The following is a 24,198-nucleotide window of genomic DNA, read 5'->3' as shown; positions in this document are numbered from 1 at the left end:
AAAAGATGATTCTGCTCAGAACGAAAGGATTCATTTTGGTTCCAACCCTTGCTGAAGACACTCTGACATTTCATGCTAATAGGTCATTAGCTCGTTTGGGTCAATAGGTCATTACAAATCGATTGTCTGATTAATTGTTTTTGATTTATGTTAATTATTAGTCGATTTTCAAGTGTCAGCATTTCAAGTGCCCGTTTGGTACTTTTAAAGTAGTCCTCTGAAAAGTGTGTATTTGATGCTTAGAAATCCGTATCTAATTCAACATTATTGATAACAATACAAATGCTTTTATTATCTGATGAACCAGCATGCAATCCATTGTTTTTAACCCCCTGGTGGTGTTTCATGAATCCTGCCTAGTGCCTTCATTACCTGAGACTGTCTGTCGCTATGGCAGACGTCTCCAGAGAAGCCAGAAAGATGCTGTTCTATTCTGCTGTTCCGCTGTCTGTAAGTAGCGCATTCTAGAGTGTTGCTGAAACAGCTGTTGCTTGTCATATTGTGTTTCCTTGGCGATGGGTTGATCATGTCACAGTACGCTCCAGGTAGTCTCCGACTCTGGGGGACACATAGTGACTGAGTGTTCATCTAAAACAGCACTTAGGGAGGGCGGTTGCTAGTGACAACCATGGACCTGTCAATCATGGTGTTGTCGACCTGTTAGGGAAGACAGGGAGCTGGTCTCCTGCTGTGGTACCTAGAAGGCTGACATGATCAGTACTGTTGTTCAGGGCCAATGACATGAATAGTGGAAAGGAAACTAGTACTGAATGTTCCAGAGTTGTCTTACTGGGCATGACTAGTGCTGTTCATTTGTAGGTTATGATTCACTCCAGCCCACAGCCTCAATTTGTCGGGGCATAGACTCTTCAAGGTGTTAAAAGTGTTCCACCGGGATGCTGGCCCATGTTGACTCCAATGCTTCAGTTGTGTTACGTTGTCTGGATGTCGTTTGGGTGGTGGACCATTTTTGATGCACACAGGAAACTGTTGAGCGTGAAAAATCCAACTTGCCCATTCACCCTCTGAATGGCACACATACACAATCCATGTCTCAATTGTTGCAAGACTTAAAAATCCTTCTCCTCCCCTTCATCAATGTTATGACATATTATGACATGGTTATGACCTTGTCATAACGTGTTATGGTGCTGGGTGTCAAGTAAAGTGCTACTCACCACCATGATTCGGTCTTATGTAGAAACATTTGAATTTCTGTTTTTTACATTAGCTTAAAGTAGAGACTCAGAGCTACAAAATGGTATATCATACACTACATTTGAGGAAACAATGGGACAGTAATTCTGCTTTGAAAGGTGATCAACTTGTTAACTCACTTTTGAGAAAACCGTCTTTCAACGTTTTGGTACTACTATTGGAGAGGCCTTCTTTGTCTACACCTGTTCAGCGTTGTTCACACTCTCTTAGGCCTTAGCCCCACCCATCTCGTTAAAACCAGCTACTACCATACATCTAAGAGAGATAGAACAGCTCACTGGAAATTACTAACCCTATTGCTCTGTGGTTTTGCGTTCAGAGCACACACTGGACGCTCTGGCCAATAAGTAGGGTTGTTCCGAAAGCTCTGACTTTACAACTACAGTCAAGCACCCAAGCTAACTGGCTAACATTGGCTAGCGAACGTTACTTCCAGACACATAATGAGGGAACACCCCACTCACCCCAAGCTGGTTTGGCTTTTATTTATTTATATATATATATATATATATATATATATATATATATTTTATATATATATATATTTTTACCCCGTTTTCTCCCCAATTTCGTGGTATCCAATTGTTTAGTAGCTACTATCTTGTCTCATCGCTACAACTCCCGTACGGGCTCGGGAGAGACGAAGGTTGAAAGTCATTCGTCGTCCGATACACAACCCAACCAAGCCGCACTGCTTCTTAACGCAGCGCGCATCCGACCCGGAAGCCAGTCGCACCAATGTGTCGGAGGAAACACTGTGCACCTGGCTTGGGGTCATTGTCCATTTGGAAGACCCATTTGCGACCAAGCTTTAACTTCCTGACAGATGTCTTGAGATGTTGCATCAATATATCCATATAATTTTCCACCATTATGATGCCATCTATTTTGTGAAGTGCACCAGTTCCTCCTGCAGCAAAGCACCCCCACAACATGATGCTGCCACCCCCGTGCTTCACGGTTGGGATGGTGTTCTTCGGCTTGCAAGAATCCCCCTTTTTTCCTCCAAACATAACGATGGTCATTATGGCCAAACAGTTCTATTTTTGTTTCATCAGATCACTGGACATTTCTCCAAAAAGTACAATCTTTATCCCCATGTGCAGTTGCAAACCGTAGGGTTAGGGTTATTTTTATGGCGGTTTTGGAGCAGTGGCTTCTTCCTTGCTGAGTGGCTTTTCAAGTTATGTTGATATAGGACTCGTTTTACTGTGGATACAGATACTTTTGTACCTGTTTCCTCCAGCATCTTCACAAGGTCTTTTGCTGTTGTTCTGGGACTGATTTGCACTTTTCACACCAAGGTACGTTCATCTCTTGGAGGCAAAACGCTTCTCCTTCCTGAGCGGTATGACGGCTGCATGGTCCCATGGTTTTTATACTTGCGTACTATTGTTTGTACAGATGAATGTGGTACCTTCAGGCATTTGGAAATTGCTCCCAAGGATGAACCAGACTTGTGGTGGTCTGCATTTTTTTATATTTTCATTTTCCCATGATGTTAAGCAAAGAGGCGGAGTTTGAAGGTAGACCTTGAAATACACCCACAGGTACACCTCCAATTGACTCAAATTATGTAAATTAGCATACCAGAAGCTTCTAAAGCCATGACATAATTTTCTGACATTTTCCAAGCTGTTTAAAGGCACAGTCAACTTAGTGTCTGTAAACTTCTGACCCACTGGAATTGGGATAAAGTAAGTTATAAGTGAAATAATCTGTCTGTAAACAATTGTTGGAAAAATGACTTGTGTCATGCACAAAGTAGATATTCTAACCGACTTGCCAAAACTATAGTTTGTTAACAAGAAATGTGTGGAGTGGTTGAAAACGAGTTTGAATGATTCCAACCTCAGTGTTTGTAAACTTCCGACTTCAACTGTATATACTGAGATCATGTGACCCTTAGATTGCACATAGGTGGACATTATTTAACTAATTATGTGACTTCTGAAGGTAATTGGTTGCACCATCTCTTATTTAGGGGCTTCATAGCAAAGGGGGGTGAATACATATGTACGCACCACTTTTCCATTTTTTTGTTGTTGAAACAAGTCATTTCTTTCATTTCACTTCACCAATTTGGACTATTTCGTGTATGTCCATTATATTAAATCCAAATAAAAATCGTAATTTAACAATTTTATTCGTATGTACAGATGGCGTATAATATTTGATATTAAGACACATGAAAGTTCACATGTTCGAGAAGGCATTTCTGCCAAAACAAAAACGTTAAAACAGCTCTCATGTGAAGTCGTGACTTGCGACATATGCCTAGTTTCCTGAATCGGGTTCACATATTTGCTCTTATCTTGAAGTGTATTGGATTCACTGAAATAGCTCCTTCGCCTGATGCCAAAAAGGGGCAAGAGTATTAATCTTATTGCACGTTAATATTCCTTTAAACTGTTCCTTCATGTCCATGCTCAGTCGTTTTATTTTGACTTCCCCCTGATTGGCCAATGAGAATTTCACACTGCTGGGTTAAGCTGCTTAATCAGAGCAATGTCACCGCATGTTTGAACTGCTCAGCTCTCACGGCAATTACTAAAAAATGATTGCCATCAGAATATCTATTATATTTAGGGGTTTAAGAAGTCCTTTAAAAAAATGGCTGCCAAAGTGTATTAATACCTTCTGGTCCGAACTGCTGTTGGTTAATCCTTGATTTAATGAGGTAAAGTAATGAGGTAAAGTAATGGTCTACGTGATGCAACGTTACTGTCTTATTTTAGTGGTGCAATGTGTTGTTCCATTATTTGGCAATTTTACATCTCTCCACTCTCTGTCTCTGTCTCCCTTGCAGGAAAAGCAGCCTGTCCTGCTAATGTTTCGTCATCAGCCGTGGTTCTAAGCATCACCTCAGGAGGTTCTAATCAGAGCAACATGCTGCACCTCACTGTGCTCCTCCTTTTCCTCCTGTCCCTCACTTTCCCCTCCACGGGTGAGTTTCGTAGGGTAATCACACTCTAGGGATTTTCACACTACTGAACCGTACTGAGCCGAGCCAAACCAAGCGGTACTGCGCTGGCCTAGTTATGCAGTCACCGTAGTTGCTGGAACTTTACTGAAAATGAAAATATCAGCGCTAGCTAGCACAGGTCAGTTCGGGCCGGCACGGTAGCGTGAAAAAGGGTAACGGTCTCATCTTCAGTTCAACTGCAGGAGAAATAGAATGTGTCTGTTCATTGAATTGCTACTTTTTTGGGATGCAGCCAAGGTCTAGCCGCTATCCACTGCATGTGCAGGCAGATAGAAGAGAGCAGGGCTGAAAATGACCTGTCTGTGTTGCGTAACCCCAGAAAACCCCTTCAGAAGTTTAGCTTTCAATTGAGCTGAAGCAAAGAATGTGTTGTTTGGACTCTGGCGTTCTCACTACTTCCCAACACATATACTCCAAACAGATTGGGATAGTGGAGATTACATTTGTTCATAGGAAGAGGAGTGTGAGTCATGCTTCGACTTCACCCAAAGGCAATGACAACAGGGTGTGTTTGTGTGTGCCTGGCCCAGCGCATCACATTGTGCTGTATGCCTGCCTGACCCGGCCTCTTCTGAAACACAACAACAGACCAGCATGCATAAATGGGTCATCCCTATGGCTAAGGGACATCGCTTTGACATCGCTGTTGAGAGCCAACAAGGAGGAAGTTAGCCTGATGATTAATGTAATGTCGTTGTTGTAGTTACGTAAACTACAACATAGTCAAGACCGTGGAGAAGGAGAGGGCTACTGTCTCTTTTTGTGCAGAGGTCTGATCATCGTTGTTGACCATAGAAGTAGAGTCACTAGAAGGGACAAAGTCCATCACAGAACATTGACTTGAATAGGAATGTCCGTTCTAGTAATTCCATTTCTTTGCTGTTGACCAGCTGATTCTCCACCCTCTAAGGCTCCACCCTCTAAGGCTCTTATTGGACAATGCCTCAGTACTGTATGTCTCATGTTATGTTACATGATGTGACATCCAACTCGAGCCCGAAATATCTTTGCACAATGAAACTGCAGCATCATTCTCCAGTGTGAAGATTTCAATATTTCTTTCATCACATCAAACCCAAGCTGACCATGTTGAAGATGGGAGAGAGAAATCTCTCATCTAAGTGTGATTGTTTGCATGGCCCTAGTCTGTAGCGTTCAGTACACGTCTGCTATCAATGCCCAATCACCGTGATTATCACATATTCCATAATGCAACAAGTGACAGAAATGTATGGAGCAGTGTATTCAAAGGACAAGTCGAATGTCACTGCAAGCATCATTCGGTCAGCTTGCAATGTATAGCAATGTCACCTTTAACGCCTTGCTTCGTACAGAAGGGGAGATAGGGTAGATAGAAAGCCAGTGACAGTATGTGCTGCATATAGATCGGGGGCGGTTGAGAAGTTTAACTTGCTGCAATATTAACCTTGCTGTTTTCTCTCAACAGTGATGGATGAATATGCTGAATAGAAGGAAACTCCAGCACACTGTTGGATCTTAATATTTTTTATTTAACCTTTATTTAACCAGGCAAGTCAAATAAGAACAAATTCTTATTTCCAATGACGGCCTGGCAAGAGGCAAAAGGCCTCCTTTGGGGACGGGGGAGAAAAAACATTTTAAACTATGTAAAACAAAACAGAGACAGAAGACACTGGCAACAGCACAAATACAACAGCAAACAAACAGTGTGTGTGTGTGTGTGTGTGTGTGTGTGTGTGTGTGTGTGTGTGTGTGTGTGTGTGTGTGTGTGTGTGTGTGTGTGTGTGTGTGTGTGTGTGTGTGTGTGTGTGTGTGTGTGTGTGTGTGTGTGTGTGTGTGTGTGTGTGTGTGTGTGCAGGAATGTGTGTGAAGTGTATAAAGTAAAACAAGCTTCCTTATATAAACCAATGTAAACTAGTGATATCGGGTAAAAACCAGAAAAAGCTACAGTACAAGTCAAACGTTTACTCATTCAAGGGTTTTTCTTTATTTTGACAAGTTTCTACATTGTAGAATAATAGTGAAGACATCAAAACTATGAAATAACACATATGAAATCATGTAGTAACCAGAAAAGTGTTAAACACTTAGATTCTTCAAAGTATCCACCCATTGCATTGATGACAGCTTTGCACACTCTTGGCATTATCTCAATTCTGTTCATCTATTTGTCCTTTGAACTCCTCCAGGGACACCAGGTCCTGGGGTTTTTATGTTGGCTTTGAATGAATTCCAAGACCAGGGGGCTGAGTAATGAAAGGACCTTTTTCTATGATCGGTAAAACTTTTTGGGACTGTTGGCATGAAACAAGATTGAGATCTGAGCTTGAATGTGTTTTCATTTTGAGGTAGAAAGGAGGATAGATACAATGGAACCTTTTCCTAAAATGGCCTTATAAATAAGAATGTGTCACTCTTTAAGCCTGCGGGTTGCTAGTGATGTCCACTCGACAGCACTGTAGAGATTACAATGGTGAATTAGAAATCTCTGATTGGTGACAAGACAAAGGGCTGCATGATACACAGAGTAATGAGCCGTCAGTGTAAAGCTTGAGGCTTGTGCATAAATAGTATTACCATAATCCAACACCGAGAGAAAAGTACAATGAATCAACTATTTTCTGGCGGCAAAGGTAAACAAGCTTTGTGCCGGTAATAAAACCCAACACGCAGCTTGAGTTTCCTGACAAGGTTCAAATCAAATTGTATTTGTCACATGCGCCGAAAACAGTGAAATGCTTTAAGAAGTTTCGAGTGTTGAAGCTCAACTTCTCATCCACCCAAACTCCCAAATATTTGTACATTTTTACTTGCTCTATAGAATGTCCTTCCAAAGTAGTAATTCTATGTTTTTTTTGTCTTTATTATTGGAAAATACAGTGCATTTTATTTTAGAGGAATTCAGAGCAAGCTTCAAATCGCACAGATTCTATTGACGTTTAAAGCTTTTTCAGAAGCCAAAGTTAAACTGCTGACACTTGAATAGAGAACAGTGTCATCCGCATAAAAATGTACATCAGCCGTCTCAATATGTCTCTCAATGTTGTTAAATATAGATAATAAACAGCAGGGGACCTAAAATGTATCCTTGAGGCACACCCGAGTACAACTCTACGGTGTCTGACTTACAACCATCTGCCTTTGACAGGTAGTTCTCAAACCACTCCAGAGCATGACAAGTAATCCCAATACACTTGAATTTATGCACCAAGACAGTATGGTCCACAGTGTTAAATGCTTTTGACAAGTCTATGAATACAGATACACAATGCAGCTTATTATCCAGGGCACAGTGAATATCATTCAAAACCCTAAAAGTTGCTGTGACAGTGCTGTGGCTAGACTTGAAAAATGATTGCGTACCACTCAAAATACTATTTTCCTGGAGGTGTGCCTTAAACTGCTTATTGACTAAGGACTCTAATACCTTTGCCAGAACAGAACATTTAGATAGTTATTCAGTAGAGTGGGACCACCTCCTTTCAAAAGAGGTAGTACAAATGCTGATTTCCACAACTTGGGGATTTCATTATATTCTATGGTGAGGTTAAAGATGCATGTTAAAGGGGGAGCAATGATGTCTGCAGCTAATTGTAGTAGGCGGGGGCCTAGATCATCAGGGCCAGGGGATTTTTTAAAACATTAATTGCTCTCAGGGCTCTATGCACCTCTGAGACAGAATAGGGCGAGCATTTCACAGGGTGCTCATGTTAACCTTTTAACCCTATCAACTAATCCGCCTGCATCAAGAAAATCTGCCTGCATAAATTACCACCTGTGAGTCAACCAGTTTAGGGAGCTGTGCTTCTTGTTTACACTCTAAACCATTCACTACTTGCCAAATTTGGAAGGATTATTCAGATTATCAGCGGGAGAATTGAGGTAGTGGTCTGCTTTCAACTTTCGGGGTCATAGCCACACCCTGATTCTGAAGGCATTTAAAAGCCATCCAATCATCAGCTGAATCAGACCTTGCTTTAGTTCATCTGAGAACCAAGGAATCTGCACTTAATTCTGTACTATTTGAATGGACATGCTTGTTGCGTACTTCCTGGAATGCTTTGTGGAAGTAAGAAAAAGCTAATTCAACATCAGGGACGAATTCAACTCTATTCCAGGCAATATTGAAAACATCATGTAAAAAAAAAACTGAGTATCAAACTGCTTCCAGTTTCTTTTCATGATGATACACGGAGGTAGTTTAGGAATGTTACCATCCCTTACACAGGCAGCAGCACATAGATCACTTATATCAGTTACACCAGCAGCATTAAAACAATGTGGAGTGTTGGTTGAAATGCAGATCAATCAGAGAGGATTTCAGAGGACACTTTGCATTCAATCTTGTTACATTGTGAAGAATCTGAGTAAGATTATAGCTAAATGCATAGATTCTTGAGTTGGTCAGAGCTGGATGTCAACCAGTCTAATGTTCAGGTCACCCATAAGCACAATTTCAGATTTGACATTGGCATGGATGGTTACAATGTCTTTGTCAGCGCTAGATTGTCCGAGGCAGGTTTCAGAAAGCATAAATACATCTGGGTCTGCAGTTTTTATCCAGATATTCACAAGATCATTTATTGCAATAAGACGTATGTGCCAGTCTGACTTTTTAATTCAGATGGGGTAGAACTGTCAGGACCTGGGTTAGATTTCACATTTCCTGACGGTAAAAGCAGCAAAATAATAGCAAGTCTATGTCGGATTTTTACAACATTTCGATTCACAAACAGTACTAGAACCGTAGTCCAGAGCAGTGGTTCCCAAAATTGTATAGTCCCGTAACCCTTCAAACATTCAACCTCCAGCTGCGTACCCCCTCTTGCACCAGGGTCAGCACTCTCAAATGTTGTTTTTTTGCCATCATTGTCAGCCTTACACATCACACACTACAGGATACGATACATTTATTAAACAGCTCGTGGGAAGTGACAAAGAGCTCTTATAGGACCTAATAATAATAATAATCAATCATTTTGCTCTTTATTTAGCCATCTTACATATAAAACTTTATTTGTTCATCAAAAATGGTGAATATCTCACCACAGGCTAATGAAAAGGGTGTGCTTGAAAGGATGCACATAACTGCAATGTTGGGTTGTATTGGAGAGAGTCTCAGTCTTAGATAATTTTCCACACACAGTCTGTGCCTGTATTTAGTTTTCATGCTAGTGAGGGCCGAGAATCCACTCTCACACAGGTATGTGGTTGCAAAGTGTCTTAACAGCGCGATTTGCCAAGCGGAGATACACTGAGCGCAGCCCAATCCAGAAATCTGGCATTGGCTCCTGATTAAATGACATTTTCACAGAACCGCTTGTTGCAATTTCGATGAGGCTCTCTTGTTCAGATATCGGTAAGTGGACTGGAGGCAGGGCATGAAAGGGATAACGAATCCAGTAGTTTGTGTCATCTGTTTTGGCAAAGTACCTGCGTAATTGCGCACCCAGCTCACCCAGGTGGTTCGCTATATCACATAGCGGGGGGGGGGGGGGGGGGGTGTCAACTCCATATTAATGCCCATGATTTTGGAATTAGACATTCAATGAGCAGGTGTCCACATACTTTTGGTAATGTAGTGTATTTCAAAAGTTACATACAGTCCAGAGACATGGTTGGGGCATCAGGCCCTAAATGCATCATCCTCAGTGTAAGAGTCAAGGGTGGACAATAGCAACATGTTCATTTACATCCTATCAATCAACATAAGAAATAACCATAGAAACTTTTCTAAGACTCAGATCTAAAATATTATGCCTTTGAGGTTGCATACTAATCACAAATATGCATAAGCTACAATAAAATAAGCTACAATGAGATAACAATAAAGTCCAAGTAATACCAATCTAAATGCATAGAAGTGCAGAGGTGTCATGCCCATAGGAGGCACAGGGGCTCAGATTTGTCCTATTTAATAAATGTATACACTATACACAGTAAATATATTTTTTTGTTGTATCTCTTTAATACTACTAGTTACCAAGCAATTTTACAAAGTAGGCTCTAGCTAGCCCAAATAGGTTCCCAAGCTCCCAACCTCATAACTAGCTACCAAAGAGCCATTTTAGGCTATTAATCAAGTTAGAGTAGCTATCTTAGCTAACATGCCTGCTGGCAAGGTTGGTCGACTTTAGAAAAGCAAGAAATAACCAAATGTATTGAATAATGCTCACATTCCTTTCAATCGTTTACCCCGATTTTAGCAGCGATGCAAAGAAGCATATTTTGTTTATAAAAAAAAAAATCAATCACCAGTCAGGACGATACAGACACCAGGAAAAGGTTGTTTTAGGTGTTTAAAAAATGCTAAATTGACCACCCATCCGCATTTACTGTGTGTCCCGTCAGATTTTTGGGGTGCATGTGTGCGGGTGTAATGTAAGTGTGTGCTGGAGGCTTTTAACCAGACAGGTGCACGGTGGAGGAGCTTTCAGCAATGGCACTGGAGAGATTGTTATTCGTTTGCTTTCTCCAATCTGCAAAAAAAGATAGAGGATCTGTAATGGATTTTCTAAATGAACATGCTGACTTGCCTTGTCTCCCCCTCCCTCTTGACTCCCTTCCAGATGCATCTGTCTTCGGAGGGGAACCTGGCTTCTACGGAGGTAAGACTTGTTATGGATAATATCAACAGAGAGTGTGTGTGTGTGTGTGTGTGTGTGTGTGTGTGTGTGTGTGTGTGTGTGTGTGTGTGTGTGTGTGTGTGTGTGTGTGTGTGTGTGTGTGTGTGTGTGTGTGTGTGTGTGTGTGTGTGTGTGTGTGTGTGTGCCTGCGTGCATGTGTTTCTTATCAGTTTGGAATAATGAGGAAATGTTGCAATGTCACCAAATCCGAGCAGAACCCAGAAACACACACAGCAATATGCAGATTTCTCAAATGGGATTTATCAGTAAGTAGCCTACTTAAAAATCTGACAAGAGTTACTAGAAACCATGTTCGGAGGGGATTTCCCCCCCAGCTGGTTATTAGCATGTGTACAGTGAGCACTACACACCAGACCACAAGGCATTTAGTAAATCTGTGAGTGAACTGAGAAGTATCTGTGTCAACAATTCATGTGAAAGACAGAACTGGAAGCGAAAGAGCAATTTAACACCTCAGACGTGATATGTGGCAGACATCCTTCTCACCAGACAGACTGACTGCTTAGCTTCTTCTCAGCTGCATCCATTCAGTAGTAACTATCACAAGGTTGTAATCTCTTGTGGACAGATGCGATGTGTGGCTCAATAGGCTCTAATTACCAACCTGTGAATCAGTGGCGTCCAACAGTTTTTTGCGGGCATGGGGGCTCCCCAAATAAATCTAACTAATATACTGTAGCTAATCTCATGCTATTTGAAACATTTTGACATGACGCTGAGAGAAAATGTTGCTGTTTCAAGCATATTACCATGGGGCAAAGAAAAAAATGTGCAGTGTTATAGCTAATCCAATGCTATTCTACACATTTGTCAATGAGGCTGAGAGAATTCCCAATTTTTAAAGGTAATTTCTTGCAATTCTACATATATTGCCATGGGACAGAGAGGAAAATGTGCAGCTACTGTATATAACTAATTTCATGCCATTCTGCATGTTTTACAATGAGACAGAAACAAACACTAATTGCTATCTCACAATTTTAACCATAACTGTTTATGAACCTCTATGGGATATGTGGGACACTAGCGCGCCAAATTCAAATAAATTACGATAAAAATCAAACGTTCATGAAATCACACATGTAAGATATCAAATTAATGCTACACGTGTTGTGAATCCAGCCAACATGTCAGAGTTTAAAAAGGCTTTTCGGCAAAAGCAAACAATGCTATTATCTAAGGATAGCACCTCCGTAAACAAAGAGAGAAAAGCATATTTCAACCCTGCAGGCGCAACACAAAACGCAGAAATAATAATATAATTCATGCCTTACCTTCTTTTGTTGGCACTCCAATATGTCCCATAAACATCGCAAATGGTCCTTTTTGTTCGATTAATTCCGTCGATATATATGTCAATTTATTTGGCACGTTTGATCCAGAAAAACACTGGTTCCAACTTGCGCAACGCAACTACAAAATATCTCTAAAGTTACCTGTAAACTTTGTCAAAACATTTAAAACTACTTTTGTAATCCAACTTTAGGTATTTTTTAAAGTAAATAATAGATCAAATTGAAGACGGGATGATCTGTGTTCAATACAGGAAGAAAACAAACTGACGCTACCTTTCTGGTCACGCGCCTCTGACAAACAATACACTTGAAGTGACCCTCGTTTTGAACAGGGCTACTTCTTCATTACACAAACGAAAAACCTCAACCAATTACTAAAGACTGGTGACATCCAGTGGAAGCGGCAGGAACTGCAAGAATGTCCCTTTGAAATCTGAATTCCCAATGAAAACCCATTGAAAAGAGAGTGACCTCAAAAATAATCTGAATGTTTTTTTCTCTGGGTTTCGCCTGCTACATAAGTACTGTTATACTCATAGACATGATTCAAACAGTTTTAGAAACTTCAGAGTGGTTTCTATCCAAATCTACTAATACTATGCATATCTTATCTTCTGGAGATGAGTAGCAGGCAGTTGAATTTGGGCATGCATTTCATCCGGACGTGAAAATACTGCCCCCTGTCTCCAAGAAGTTAACGTGTAAAATAATATATATTATTGATGGTTAAAGTTATTTGCCCATTGTTAAATGCATAATTAACAGTATTATTTGATGTGAACCCGTTTTTGCCATTGGGCCTGGATATCAGACTGCAGAGCTCTTTATTGCAGAGTTGTGTGATTGAGGTGGTACGTTTTCAATTGACTGACACCTATCACGTGATTTGTGCTGAAATATGGTGCGTTGGGATGCCATCGTAAACTTTTATGTTTGTAACAAGCATCGTAACAAGCACTCGTTGTTACACCTCTGTAATTACAGACTGCAATTACCACCAGTTACATCTTGCTATTAGTGTAACTATGAACTATTACGATGAATTACAATACTTGTTACGGTGTAATTACACTGTAATAAGGCCCCCGTGACATTAAGTGTTACCTTGTTTTCTCCATGCTAAACGTAACCGAAGACAACGCACTGAAACAGGAAAACTCATTTTCATTTCCCATTGCAAAACATTTTTGGTTGCTTACCCGACTGAAAATGACCTTGTAATGGAGCTCTCAGTCTGTCTGTTTATGGGCTGTAGCCTTAAGGCCTTGAGGCCCTGTGGGAAGTCCTTCGTGATTCATTGAGGGACACTTAACCCAAGTTCATCTTGTTGGACACTTAACCCAAGTCCAGGAAGATTGAGAGAGTTGGAGAAAATTCTGATTGATTTTTGCTGTCCTCTGTATGGCCTGCAGTTGACTAGTTTGTCTAGTTTTAGACCTTTTGGCGGTTTCCGGACGTTTTTAGACCACTCGAAGACATAGTTTACACTTCCCTCGACCACTAGATTAGAACACAGATGGGGATGGTCTATTTCAGCAAAATTTCATCACTGCAAGTTTGGCTGTACGGCATCGATATTAGGAAGTTATCAGTTGTCAGGCAACTCCAAGTCCGAGATATCAATCACATTGATATTTGACCTGCAGTTGACTTGTCCTTCTTTGGGACGTTATTAGACAGCTCTTTTCCATTTTAAAACACACCATAGCCTGTGTGTCCCTCGTTCCACTAGATTAGAACAGAGCTATGTTTGTTCCAGCCAACTTTCATCATTGACAGTTTTTTGTTTGGTCACTTCTGCAGCCAATGAGACATGAGAGTGTAGCTGGCGGGTGTCAAAAGAGGGACAGAACAAACGTTTGTAAGAGCTAACTAGGTTATTAGCATGATGTATGCTTCCTACTGCATCTATCTTCAATGACCTGGAAAGATTTGTGTCCCTGCTTCATTTTTGGTATTCTGTGCTCTGACAAACTAGTACACAAACCATCAGTCCTTCCCTCCAGGATCTTCCAATGTATTTAAAAAATATATATACTTGTAGCAGAAAAATACAATGGAAGTATGTCTGTCTCGTATAATGTAGCCCGCAAACAATGGAAGTATGTCAAGGCCATTGGGCCACAGTACTCCTTAGCCCCCAGTTCTGGCCTTGCATCGACCCACAGGGTGGTGGTGGTTGAAACACTTTAGAACGTTATCGGCCTGCCAGCGTGGGTTAACAGACTGGCACTGGCCGAGAGAGCGTCCAAAATGGCACCCTCTTCCCTATATAGTGCACTACTTTTGACCAGGGCCCTATAAAGGTTATAGGGTGCCATTTGGGACTCGGGCCTGGAAGTTCCCCTCTCATCGTTGTTGGCTGGGGAAGGACAGAGCCTAATGAAACGTTGTCTGGGGGTCTTTTACCGCGTCTCTTCTGGGGATCCTTCTGCTGTAGCAGATGATGAGGATGCATGTTCCTCCACAACAACACACGTGATGATCTGGTTAAATATCCTGACATTACGGCGGTGATGAGGACCTTTAGGAAATGGTTTATTTGTCTGGCATTATGTTGCCATGGGAGCAGCAACGAGTCTTGTAACAATACAGTGATCTAGATGTGTTATGCTATTATAGATGGAATGCGTGATGTTTTTGAAGGTTCCGAGAGTTCATCCGGTTCATCAATTTGTAATTGAGAAAATTCAAGTTAATTAAGCAGAGGTTGGCCACGAAGAAAGAGCATCTTACATTATTGTAATGTATTTGAAATGTTCTGGAACAATAATACAAAAAAAACATTGTTGTTATTATTTTCTTCTTTTATGGAGAAAATAAAATGGGTGAATATAACTAGAATTGACAGATTATGTGGAAATACGTTGGTTTCACGGCTTCTGTTTGGATAAAACGCTTAGATAATGATACAGCTCTTTATAGAAATAACACAAATGATGAACTGTTGAGCTTTAGGAAGCGTTTCCATTGACTCTAGTCACGTTTTTTGTGCATTTGGAAGACGTAACACACACCAAGGTGACTCCTTGTCACAGAAACATGGGAGGCCTCCTACTTATCTATAAACAAGGTCAGGGACCTACAATGGTTAATTTACTGTGTGCTGTCATAGTGTACACAGTATGCATATATAGCATTATTTATACATTCCCCTCACCCACCACCATATTCCCTCACTAACCAACCAGTTACAGTCAGTGGAGGGTAAAGTGAAATGATTTTGTGAGAAGGGGAACATGTTGTGACAATGCATGCAGGGTGCGTTGTTTATTCTCTCCTAGACATCATCTCTCTCTCTCTCTCTCTCTCTCTCTCTCTCTCTCTCTCTCTCTCTCTCTCTCTCTCTCTCTCTCTCTCTCGCTCTCTCTCTCTCTCTCTCTCTCTCTCGCTCTCTCTCTCGCTCTCTCTCGCTCTCGCTCGCTCGCTCGCTTGCTCGCTCTCTTTTCACGGCCTCTCACGTTCTCTCTCTCATGGATGATAAGTGTCGCATCGACCGCGGGCGATCAAATTGGGTATGCTTTTGTGGATGTCACAGCAGGTGTGCAAGAATAAAGGGCCAGTCTGCCTTCTTTGTAAGTGCGCCTGCGAATGTAGCAGCAGAGATGTGCAAGATTAAGGCCCCTGCATCTATGTAAACCCTAGGACAAATTTATGTTGTCTCCACTCTGTGTCGCACTGCGTGAATGCATGCAGAGCATGCTGCAGGATCTACGGCCTAAAGTAGACAGGTTTCCGTTGACCCCAAGTTTAATCAACAAAAGCAATGCTGCAAAAATGAAATCATGACGAAATGTGTAAATGGAAACAGCCGATATGGGATAGATGTAATAAAGATCGACAAAATTTGTATCCGTTCGACAGAGGTGTATTTTTTATTGTGTCTAACTGTCTTTATTCGCGACAATAATTATAATGCTCCACCCCACATTGAATTATAAATGCCTACTCCTTCAAAAATCCAAAACAACAATTTGCAGGACAAGGATTGTCCTGACTTTCAAGAATGCCTGAATTGCTTCACCTTGCTTTTCTGGTCGACCCGATTCGAGTTTCACCTTCTAATTAGTTCATATCTCTCTCTCGCTCTCTCTCTTGCTCTCTCGCTCTCTTGCTCTCGCTCTCTCTCTCTCTCTCGCTCTCTTTCTCTCTCGCTCTCTCTCTCGCTCTCTCTCTCTCTCTCTCTCTCTCGCTCTCTCACTCTCTCTCTCTCTCTCTCTCTCTCTCTCTTGCTCTCTCGCTCTCTCTCTCTCTCGCGCTCTCTCTCACTCTCTCTCTCTCTCTCGCGCTCTCTCTCTCGGGCTCTCTCTCACTCTCTCTCGCTCTCTCTCTAGCTCTCTCTCTCTCTCTCTCGCTCTCGCTCTCTCTCGCGCTCTCTCGCTCTCTCTCTCCATATATATCTATCTACACATGCACCATACGACCATGCGCATCTCTAGTACTGAGTACTATTCATATTAACGTATTCTTTGTGATGCAGTGATAGCCAGTGCGCTCTACAGTAACAATTTCACAGTGAGGATTTGGCTAGCAGCAAAGCTCCAGCCACATTTCACTCACAGACCTGGCATGGTGAACATACCCACAGAATGCTGCAGTAGAGATGCCTTCAGGATACAGCACATATGTTCACTGTCCCAATTGGACGACAACCAATTTCTTCATGTAATCAAACAAACAAACAAATAGACTCCCAGATAAACAACTGTCTGGGAGTTAACTACATGCTAGCTTGTAGCTCGACTAGTTATATGTCTGTATTATTTATTAATTACATGTACAAATTATATCAAATTATATATGCCTCAATAGGTGCAACACTATATATAGCTCACATATCCATTGTAAAACAAAATCATTGTCGAGTTTCCCTACAGGCTGGGAGACAATTGTGTGCGATACAAGGCATCTTGCACTGTCACAGTTCTCTACACTATTATAACGCTTAAATAACAATTCAAATTCCTGCTGGCTAAAATGTTGCCTAATATATATACCTAGCTGAGGAACAATAGATGTGTCATTTCATTAGAGGCTCTGATGTCAGGAAGGAAAGTAAGAATGAAAGGAGGAAAAGAAAAGCTTCAGACAAGACCAGGATCCTGGATCAGGAGAGAGCAGGTTTGTGTTGGTATTGTTCCAGTAGAGGCCGGACAGTGTTGTTAAATAGTCCTGTTGTCTGGTAATAAAGTCCAGAGGAAAGGCTCTTCTCTTCACAGCCCAGGAGAGAGCAGGTTTGTGTTGGTATTGTTCCAGTAGAGGCCAGACAGTGTTGTTGCATAGTCCTGTTGTCTGGTAATAAAGTCCAGAGGAAAGGCTCTTCTCTTCACAGCCCAGGAGAGAGCAGGTTTGTGTTGGTATTGTTCCAGTATAGGCCAGACAGTGTTGTTGAATAGTCCTGTTGTCTGGTAATAACGTCCAGAGGAAAGGCTCTTCTCTTCACAGCCCAGGAGAGAATAGGGTGTGTGTGTGTGTGTGTGTGTGTCTGTGTGTGTTTGTGTGTGTCAGTGTCTTTGGTCCATTGACTGCCGAGGACATGATTGCATACCCCGAAAAAGCTTTTACACCTCTTTAACGGAGTCACCCAGCCATCGCTACCACAGCCAAGTCATGCCAGAAGATGAGACAGAGAGGGGGATTAAAACACAGAGAGAGAAAGTGTCTGAGACACTGAGAGACGCAGAGAATGAGAGGAGAGAGACGGAGAACAATATGGAAGTCTTTCGACTGGGACTGTGAGAGGGAGAGAGAGATCTACAATAAGTAGGGAACAGAGAGATGAGAGAGATGGAGACTGAGACAAACAGTCTGTGTTTGAGCCAGGGAAAGAGGGAGAAAGAAATAGACGATTGATGGTTCTTCATTGAGAGAGCGATAGAGGCAGAGCAGCGAGACAGTCGAGGGAGAGAAAGAGGCATCAAGAAGCAATGAGAACTAGTGAGAGAGGAGAGAGACCTTCATCTGAGAGGGGAAGAGAGAGAGAGCATTAATGCAGATGTGAGAGCATCAAGGTCCCTGGTATCTGCAGGCTGTGGGCTTTATGGGTTATGTTCAACACTCCTCTCTACCATCTGTCACTTCACATGGTACAGTCAAGAAGTGGTGAATACTCTCTCTCTCTCTCTCTCTCTTGCTCTCTCGCTCTCTCTCTCTCTCTCTCTCTCTCTCGCTCTCTCTCTCTCTCTCTCTCTCTCTCTCTCTCTCTCTCTCTCTCTCTCTCTCTCTCTCTCTCTCTCTCTCTCTCTCTCTCTCTCTCTCTCTCTCTCTCTCTCTCTCTCTCTCTCTCTCTCTCTCTCTCTCTCTCTCTCTCTCTCTCTCTCTCTCTCAAGCAGCAGTCATTCCAAATGGTTGGAACTAGGCCATCAAGCTATAACAGTGTCAAGCACTTACACGTGGTCCTTGTGTTGGAGTGTGTGAGCGTTAATCCTGTCCATTGCAATTGTTTTCGTTACATTTTCTGAAGTATCTGATAAAATCACATTTTCTGAAGTCCCAAGTCCTCTCGTTCTCATTCTCTGTCTCTCTCTCCCTCATTGTCTATCTCTCTCTCTCTCTCTCTCCCTCATTGTCTCTCTCTCTATATCTCTCTCTCTCTCTCCCTCATTGTTTCTCTCTCTATCTCTCTCTCTCTCTCTCTCTCTCTCTCTCTCTCTCTCTCTCTCTCTCTCTCTCTCTCTCTCGCTCTCCCTCATTGTCTCTCTCTCTATATCTCTCTCACTGAGAATGAAGACTATAATAGCAATAAGGCACCTCAGGGGTTTGTGGTATATGGCCAATATACTGCTGTTAGGTTATTATGCACGAAGCAACTCGGAGTGCCTGGATACAGCCCTTAGCAGTGGTATATTGACCATATGCCACAAACCCTTGGTACCTTATTGCGATTATAAACTGGTTACCAACGTAATTACAGCGGTAAACAATTCGTTTTTTGTTGTTGTCATATCCGTGGTCTACTGTCTGACATACCACAGCTTTCAGCTCAAACCACCCGGTCTTTTGTTTCTGTCAGGATATTGTGAGACTATGAACCCTTTGTCTTGGGTTTGTAAAGGTGACAGTTCGTGTGTAATTCTTATTTTCTCTAGGGGAATGAATTTTCAGGGAATCTTTTAGAGGCATTGCTTTCCTATGTAGACAGATGAGATAAGTGCAGGGTGTGTGTGTGTGTGTGTGTGTGCGCGCGGAGGTCGCTCCTCAGTGACAGTGGCATAGAGGTGACAGATGTGCTCAGAGAGCGAGATCACACACAGACACACCTGAATGGACAGTCACGATCTGAGAGAATAATCAGCATCTCAGGAACATTTTGCCTCATTGGTTATTCATTGCCTTGTCTTGCATTGTGTCTCTGTCTTATTCATGGGAGCTCTGTGATGCGTGTGTTTTTTAATGACTAATTGGATCTAATTATCCAAGTGTGTTTGTGTGCGTGCGTGGCGCGTATGTTTTGATCGTGTGTGTGTGTGTGTGCGTGCGTTCGTGTGTATGCTTGTGCACGCACGAGATCTCGTTGTCAATGTGTGTCGACACCGGTTTAAAGGCAGGTCGAATGACGCAAGGCATTTCCATCAAAGAGATCTCTCTCTCTCTGTGTTTAGCCCGCCGACTGCTTGTCTTGGCAACTCTGAGGACGATGGGGGCATCTGAAAGTGTTTTGGGTGAAATGTTCGCTTCCAATTTAAGATTTGGTATTCGCTTCCGACAATAATTGAACCAATGGGAGATGGTTCTGCATATAGTAGGTTAGCCACCTGACATCGGCAGATACTACTAAGAAATACCAAGGGTGCAGTAGGAGCCAAGTTGCTGGGAGTAGAAAGACGATACACCATGTTGTTCATGCACTGCAAGAGCGCAGTTAATCAATAACAAATGGTTTCTTCGTGAACAAAAATAAACTCAAATTCACATCACTCATTCACACGTCTTATCCCGAGACCTGTGTCTCAGTCTTTAGGCACGAAGCGAAAGAAACGGAACTGAAACAGACAGATGGACAGGATTGTTCCCGATCTGACCGACTAGTTCCTGATTCATTCGCCCTATTTGTCTGTGTGTGTGTGTCTCTTTCCTCTCAGACGATGCTACAGGTTACGGGCCGGTGTTTGAGGATCAGCCGGTCGAAACCATCTACCCCGAGGAGTCGCCTGAGGCCAAAATCACCATGAGCTGTCGAGCACGAGCCAACCCACCTGCCACATACCAGTAACATATGTTCTGCTCTCCTCTCTGCTCACCCCCTTAAATACCACACGCTGTGTGTGCTGTATGTCCCCCCCCCCTCTATCTCTCTGTCTCTCCCCAGCATGATGTCCTGCACAGGGCCAAGTCTGGAGGTCCTAATGCATGGCTTTAAAGGACTCTAAAACATCCAGGCCTCATTCGCCATTGCAAATCTTGAAATGTGGAGAAATGCATTGTGATGTATGTTTTAGAGTGAACGCGATCTTCTCCTTCTTCAGGTGGAGGTTGAACAGCCGGAGCATAGACCTGGATGGTGATAACCATTACACTCTGGTCGGGGGCGACCTGGTCATCTCTAACCCCATCAAGAACAAACACGTTGGGAACTACTCCTGTGTGGCCACCAACGATTACGGCACTGTGGTCAGCCGAGAGGCTGGCGTCCGGTTTGGATGTGAGTGGGTGGGACACTGGGGCGCGATCCGTTAGTTTTTTTTGCGTGACACATTATCATAGGCAGGAAGGACTACACTTTCATGCCTATGTTAGTAGAGCTGTGATAGGCACTCGGGAGGGAGGCAGCAGCGCCACATCATAACAACTTTGGAAATGACATTGGAATGGTATAGAGTGTGGCACGAGACGGAATCACTTCTGCCGAATCAATAGTTAGTTCCCTCCCTTTGATATATGGCAGTTGCAAATTCTAAGCCTGCTTAGCTAAACTAATGCAGGTTCTGGTTTTAAAATGGCTTTGAGCTAGGAGGTTACAGGGTTTAAGGGTACAGGAGGATAAGTGTTATTCCTTAAATGAGGTGAGGGAGAGCATCTCAGTGGATTCTCCAAGGCGCGTTAATGAATCTGAACTCTCGGTCTTCCTCTTCTCTCACCCCCCCCCCCTCCCCCTCCCCCTCTCTCTCTCTCCTCCAGACCTGGACTTCTTCTCGTCCGAGGAAAGAGAGGCGGTGCACGTGAAGGAGGGCCAGGGGGCAGTCCTGCTCTGCGCTCCTCCTCCGCACTACCCACGTGAGTGCTAAGCTAGGCTAACAGCTGCAGCAAATTCTCAGACGCTAGGCTATTTCAACAGCTTTTCCCTTAAGACACGTCTTCAAAATGTATCATTAAAATGTCTTGAAAAGTATCTATATCTTAAAGTGTCTCAAGACGTCTTGACTTAATGTCTCAAGATGTGTCGAGACATCTTAAGACAAAGTGTGATGGCTGGGGATGAATGCTCGGGTGCTAGGTTAACACTATGGTCTGTAGCATTGCACATATTACATGTGTCTCTATTCCAGTATTAAATCCAACAGTATGTTATGACTCAGGCAATTAACCCAGATTGTCATAACAGTGAAAATCAATGAAAGTGTGCCCCCTGCTGGTGACTGGCAGTACTGCTACATGAGGCTGCTTCTGTTCTGACACATTGTAGGCTATATCCTCACACTAGCCCTGAGCTGAGTTTTACCCTTATAGTCTCAGTGTAGGGATGTGTGAGGCAAAATAAGCTGTTTTGAATGCTTTAAAAAAATGTAATTTCATACAGTAGCTTTGTATTCTTCAATCAAAGGTACTTTACACTAATCTGTTCAGGTTTTAATATCTGAGTCGGGCGTGTTTCTTGGCCCAATTTTGGTTTGCTTTATTTGTATATTTCTTAATTATTGATCTTCGTTAAACAAACCTATTTGGTATCAACCAGGAGCTCCACTAGAGTACTGCACAGCAGATATGCATAGTCATTCTTATGCAAATTATACACCAAAATCATTGTGTGAAATGACGGAAAACATACATGTATTTCAGCTGCTGCCGCGGCTACTGAATTACAGTTCCTCAGTGATACTTGTCCTTTTCAACACTTTTCATAGCATCATGATGACAGTTTGATATTTAAAGCATCAAAATGCTTTCGTTGTTACCTTTCATTTTAAAGTACCGTTTGGGTCAGCATGATAGTGTGGTTTGGGTCAGCATGATAGTGTGGTTTGAAAATAGTGTAAGTATAAGAATAAAATAGCCTTTCTCCCGGCTCGGCTCCATCTTGGCACTCCGCCGCTCCCCCACCTCCTCTGTCTTTGACTGACAGATTCAGGCTTCATCACCAGGTTGAGGGTTGTGTATCTTTTCTCCATAGACGAGCTGTCATTCCGCTGGATTCTGAATGAGTTCCCTATCTTCATCACGCTGGATAAACGTCGCTTTGTCTCCCAGACTACAGGGAACCTCTACATTTCAAAGGTGGTTGTCAGAATGTGTCTTCGATTGGACTGCAATGCCACCCTATCATTTCACCCTAACATACTTTTTTTTTTACACCCTATCTGGTCAAAGGTAGTGCACTATCATGGGAATAGGGTGCCATTTCTGACACGGCGTTTGAACTTTATTGAGCGACGCTCACAGTTTTATATAAACTGGAGAAAGGCTGAATTTACAGCATACAAATGTTAGCGTAAAAACACGCAGTGACAAACATGGGCTACATAATACAGGATAATAAGATCAAATGTGTTTACCTGAATTGTTCACGTCTCTCACCAGGTGGATTTATCAGACAGTGGCAACTACTCCTGTTTCGTCTCCAGTGCCTCCATCGCCAAGAGCGTCTTCAGCAAGTTCATCCCCCTCGTCCCCCTGACTGAACGTTGGTTCCTGTTTTTCAGTTCCTCTTTTAACTGTCCTGTATGTTGAGGTCGAGGAATCTATTCAGCAAAGATTCCTGTCCCATCGTATCTAATAGTATGCACGCACCATGGCCTATAATAAAAGTTGTCGTTACCCAGAGGATTTGCGTAATCACACAATTTCCCACTTTTTTGGGGGGTTTGGAAGATATGAATCTGTTCAGTGCAGATGGGCACCATATTACCCTACAGTGTATGTGAGATCATTATCAAGGTGTTAGATATCACACAATCGCCTACTGTTTGTGGTTTGCTTAGGGCAGTAGAGTTGGTCCAGCTTGTGACCAGCGAACCACATATGAACATTGTTAAAGAGAGGTCGGTAACAGGCGAGAACCCAGGCACTGAGATCACAGTTGAAGTGTTGAGAGAGAGCCTTGTGAGAGCCTGTGCTGTTATGGTTGTGGGAAAGGCTTGATTAGAGAAATGATTTAGGTAAAAGATGAAGAGGAGGCCTCGCTTTCCTCAAGAGTTCATAAATGATTACTTGTTGGTCCTCCTTGTTTGTTTTGCCGAGTTTATGCTCGCGTTACCTAGTACCAACCTAGCAGATTTAAAAGCACAAACTAGCATGTTCTTAGCCTGGTCCCACATATGTTTGTACTCTCTTGGCAACGCCTGTGGTCGTGTCCTATTTGGCGATTACATGCATGACGATTACCCAAGGAGTTGTCACAAACGTAATAGGGAGCATGGGGGCGTGTCGTGTTCCCGTTGAAAAGGTTGTAGGGGAGGACAGTTTACCCGGTAACACTTCATGGCTTTGCACATGTTTCATTATGACTACGTTACTACAACACAACACGGGCCTCCGGCTGTGTCATGGCCCATATTTAGCACTGTGTTGGACACTCATCCTGAAGGGCAGACTGAGCTGGAAACAGTGTGTGTGTGTGTGTGTGTGTGTGTGTGTGTGTGTGTGTGTGTGTGTGTGTGTGTGTGTGTGTGTGTGTGTGTGTGTGTGTGTGTGTGTGTGTGTGTGTGTGTGTGTGTGTGTGTGTGTGTGTGTGTGCTACAGACAGCATAGCTAACGTATCCTACCTGACACAACCGTTTACAAGAAAGCGCCTCCAACCGTATATTGTCTGTACACAGAGTTAACTAACACAACATCTTGTTGCTGGTCTAAATTGTTCTGCCTCCTCGGGGGTTGTTATGAATAAACAGGTGACTCACATCCAGTTGTTTCTATT

The 24,198-nt window shown here is 42.6% G+C and overlaps 1 protein-coding gene across 1 annotated transcript in view; it reads left to right on the top strand.

Moving 5' to 3' along the window:
* Window positions 1-24,198, top strand: part of LOC123993193 (contactin-1a-like) — a 119,829-nt gene that overhangs the window by 55,766 nt on the left and 39,865 nt on the right. Inside the window, exons 2-8 of the mRNA XM_046295077.1 lie at window positions 4,028-4,165; window positions 10,756-10,794; window positions 20,210-20,336; window positions 20,594-20,769; window positions 21,246-21,341; window positions 22,456-22,559; window positions 22,863-22,965. Coding sequence (XP_046151033.1) covers window positions 4,108-4,165; window positions 10,756-10,794; window positions 20,210-20,336; window positions 20,594-20,769; window positions 21,246-21,341; window positions 22,456-22,559; window positions 22,863-22,965 — 703 coding nt within the window. The 5' untranslated portion in view covers window positions 4,028-4,107. The remainder of the gene's footprint in view (window positions 1-4,027; window positions 4,166-10,755; window positions 10,795-20,209; window positions 20,337-20,593; window positions 20,770-21,245; window positions 21,342-22,455; window positions 22,560-22,862; window positions 22,966-24,198) is intronic.

The sequence above is a fragment of the Oncorhynchus gorbuscha genome, linkage group LG02, assembly GCF_021184085.1.
Source record: "Oncorhynchus gorbuscha isolate QuinsamMale2020 ecotype Even-year linkage group LG02, OgorEven_v1.0, whole genome shotgun sequence".
NCBI lineage: Eukaryota > Metazoa > Chordata > Actinopteri > Salmoniformes > Salmonidae > Oncorhynchus > Oncorhynchus gorbuscha.
Note: the sequence above shows the minus strand (reverse complement) of the source record. Positions and strands in the feature narration are given on the sequence as shown.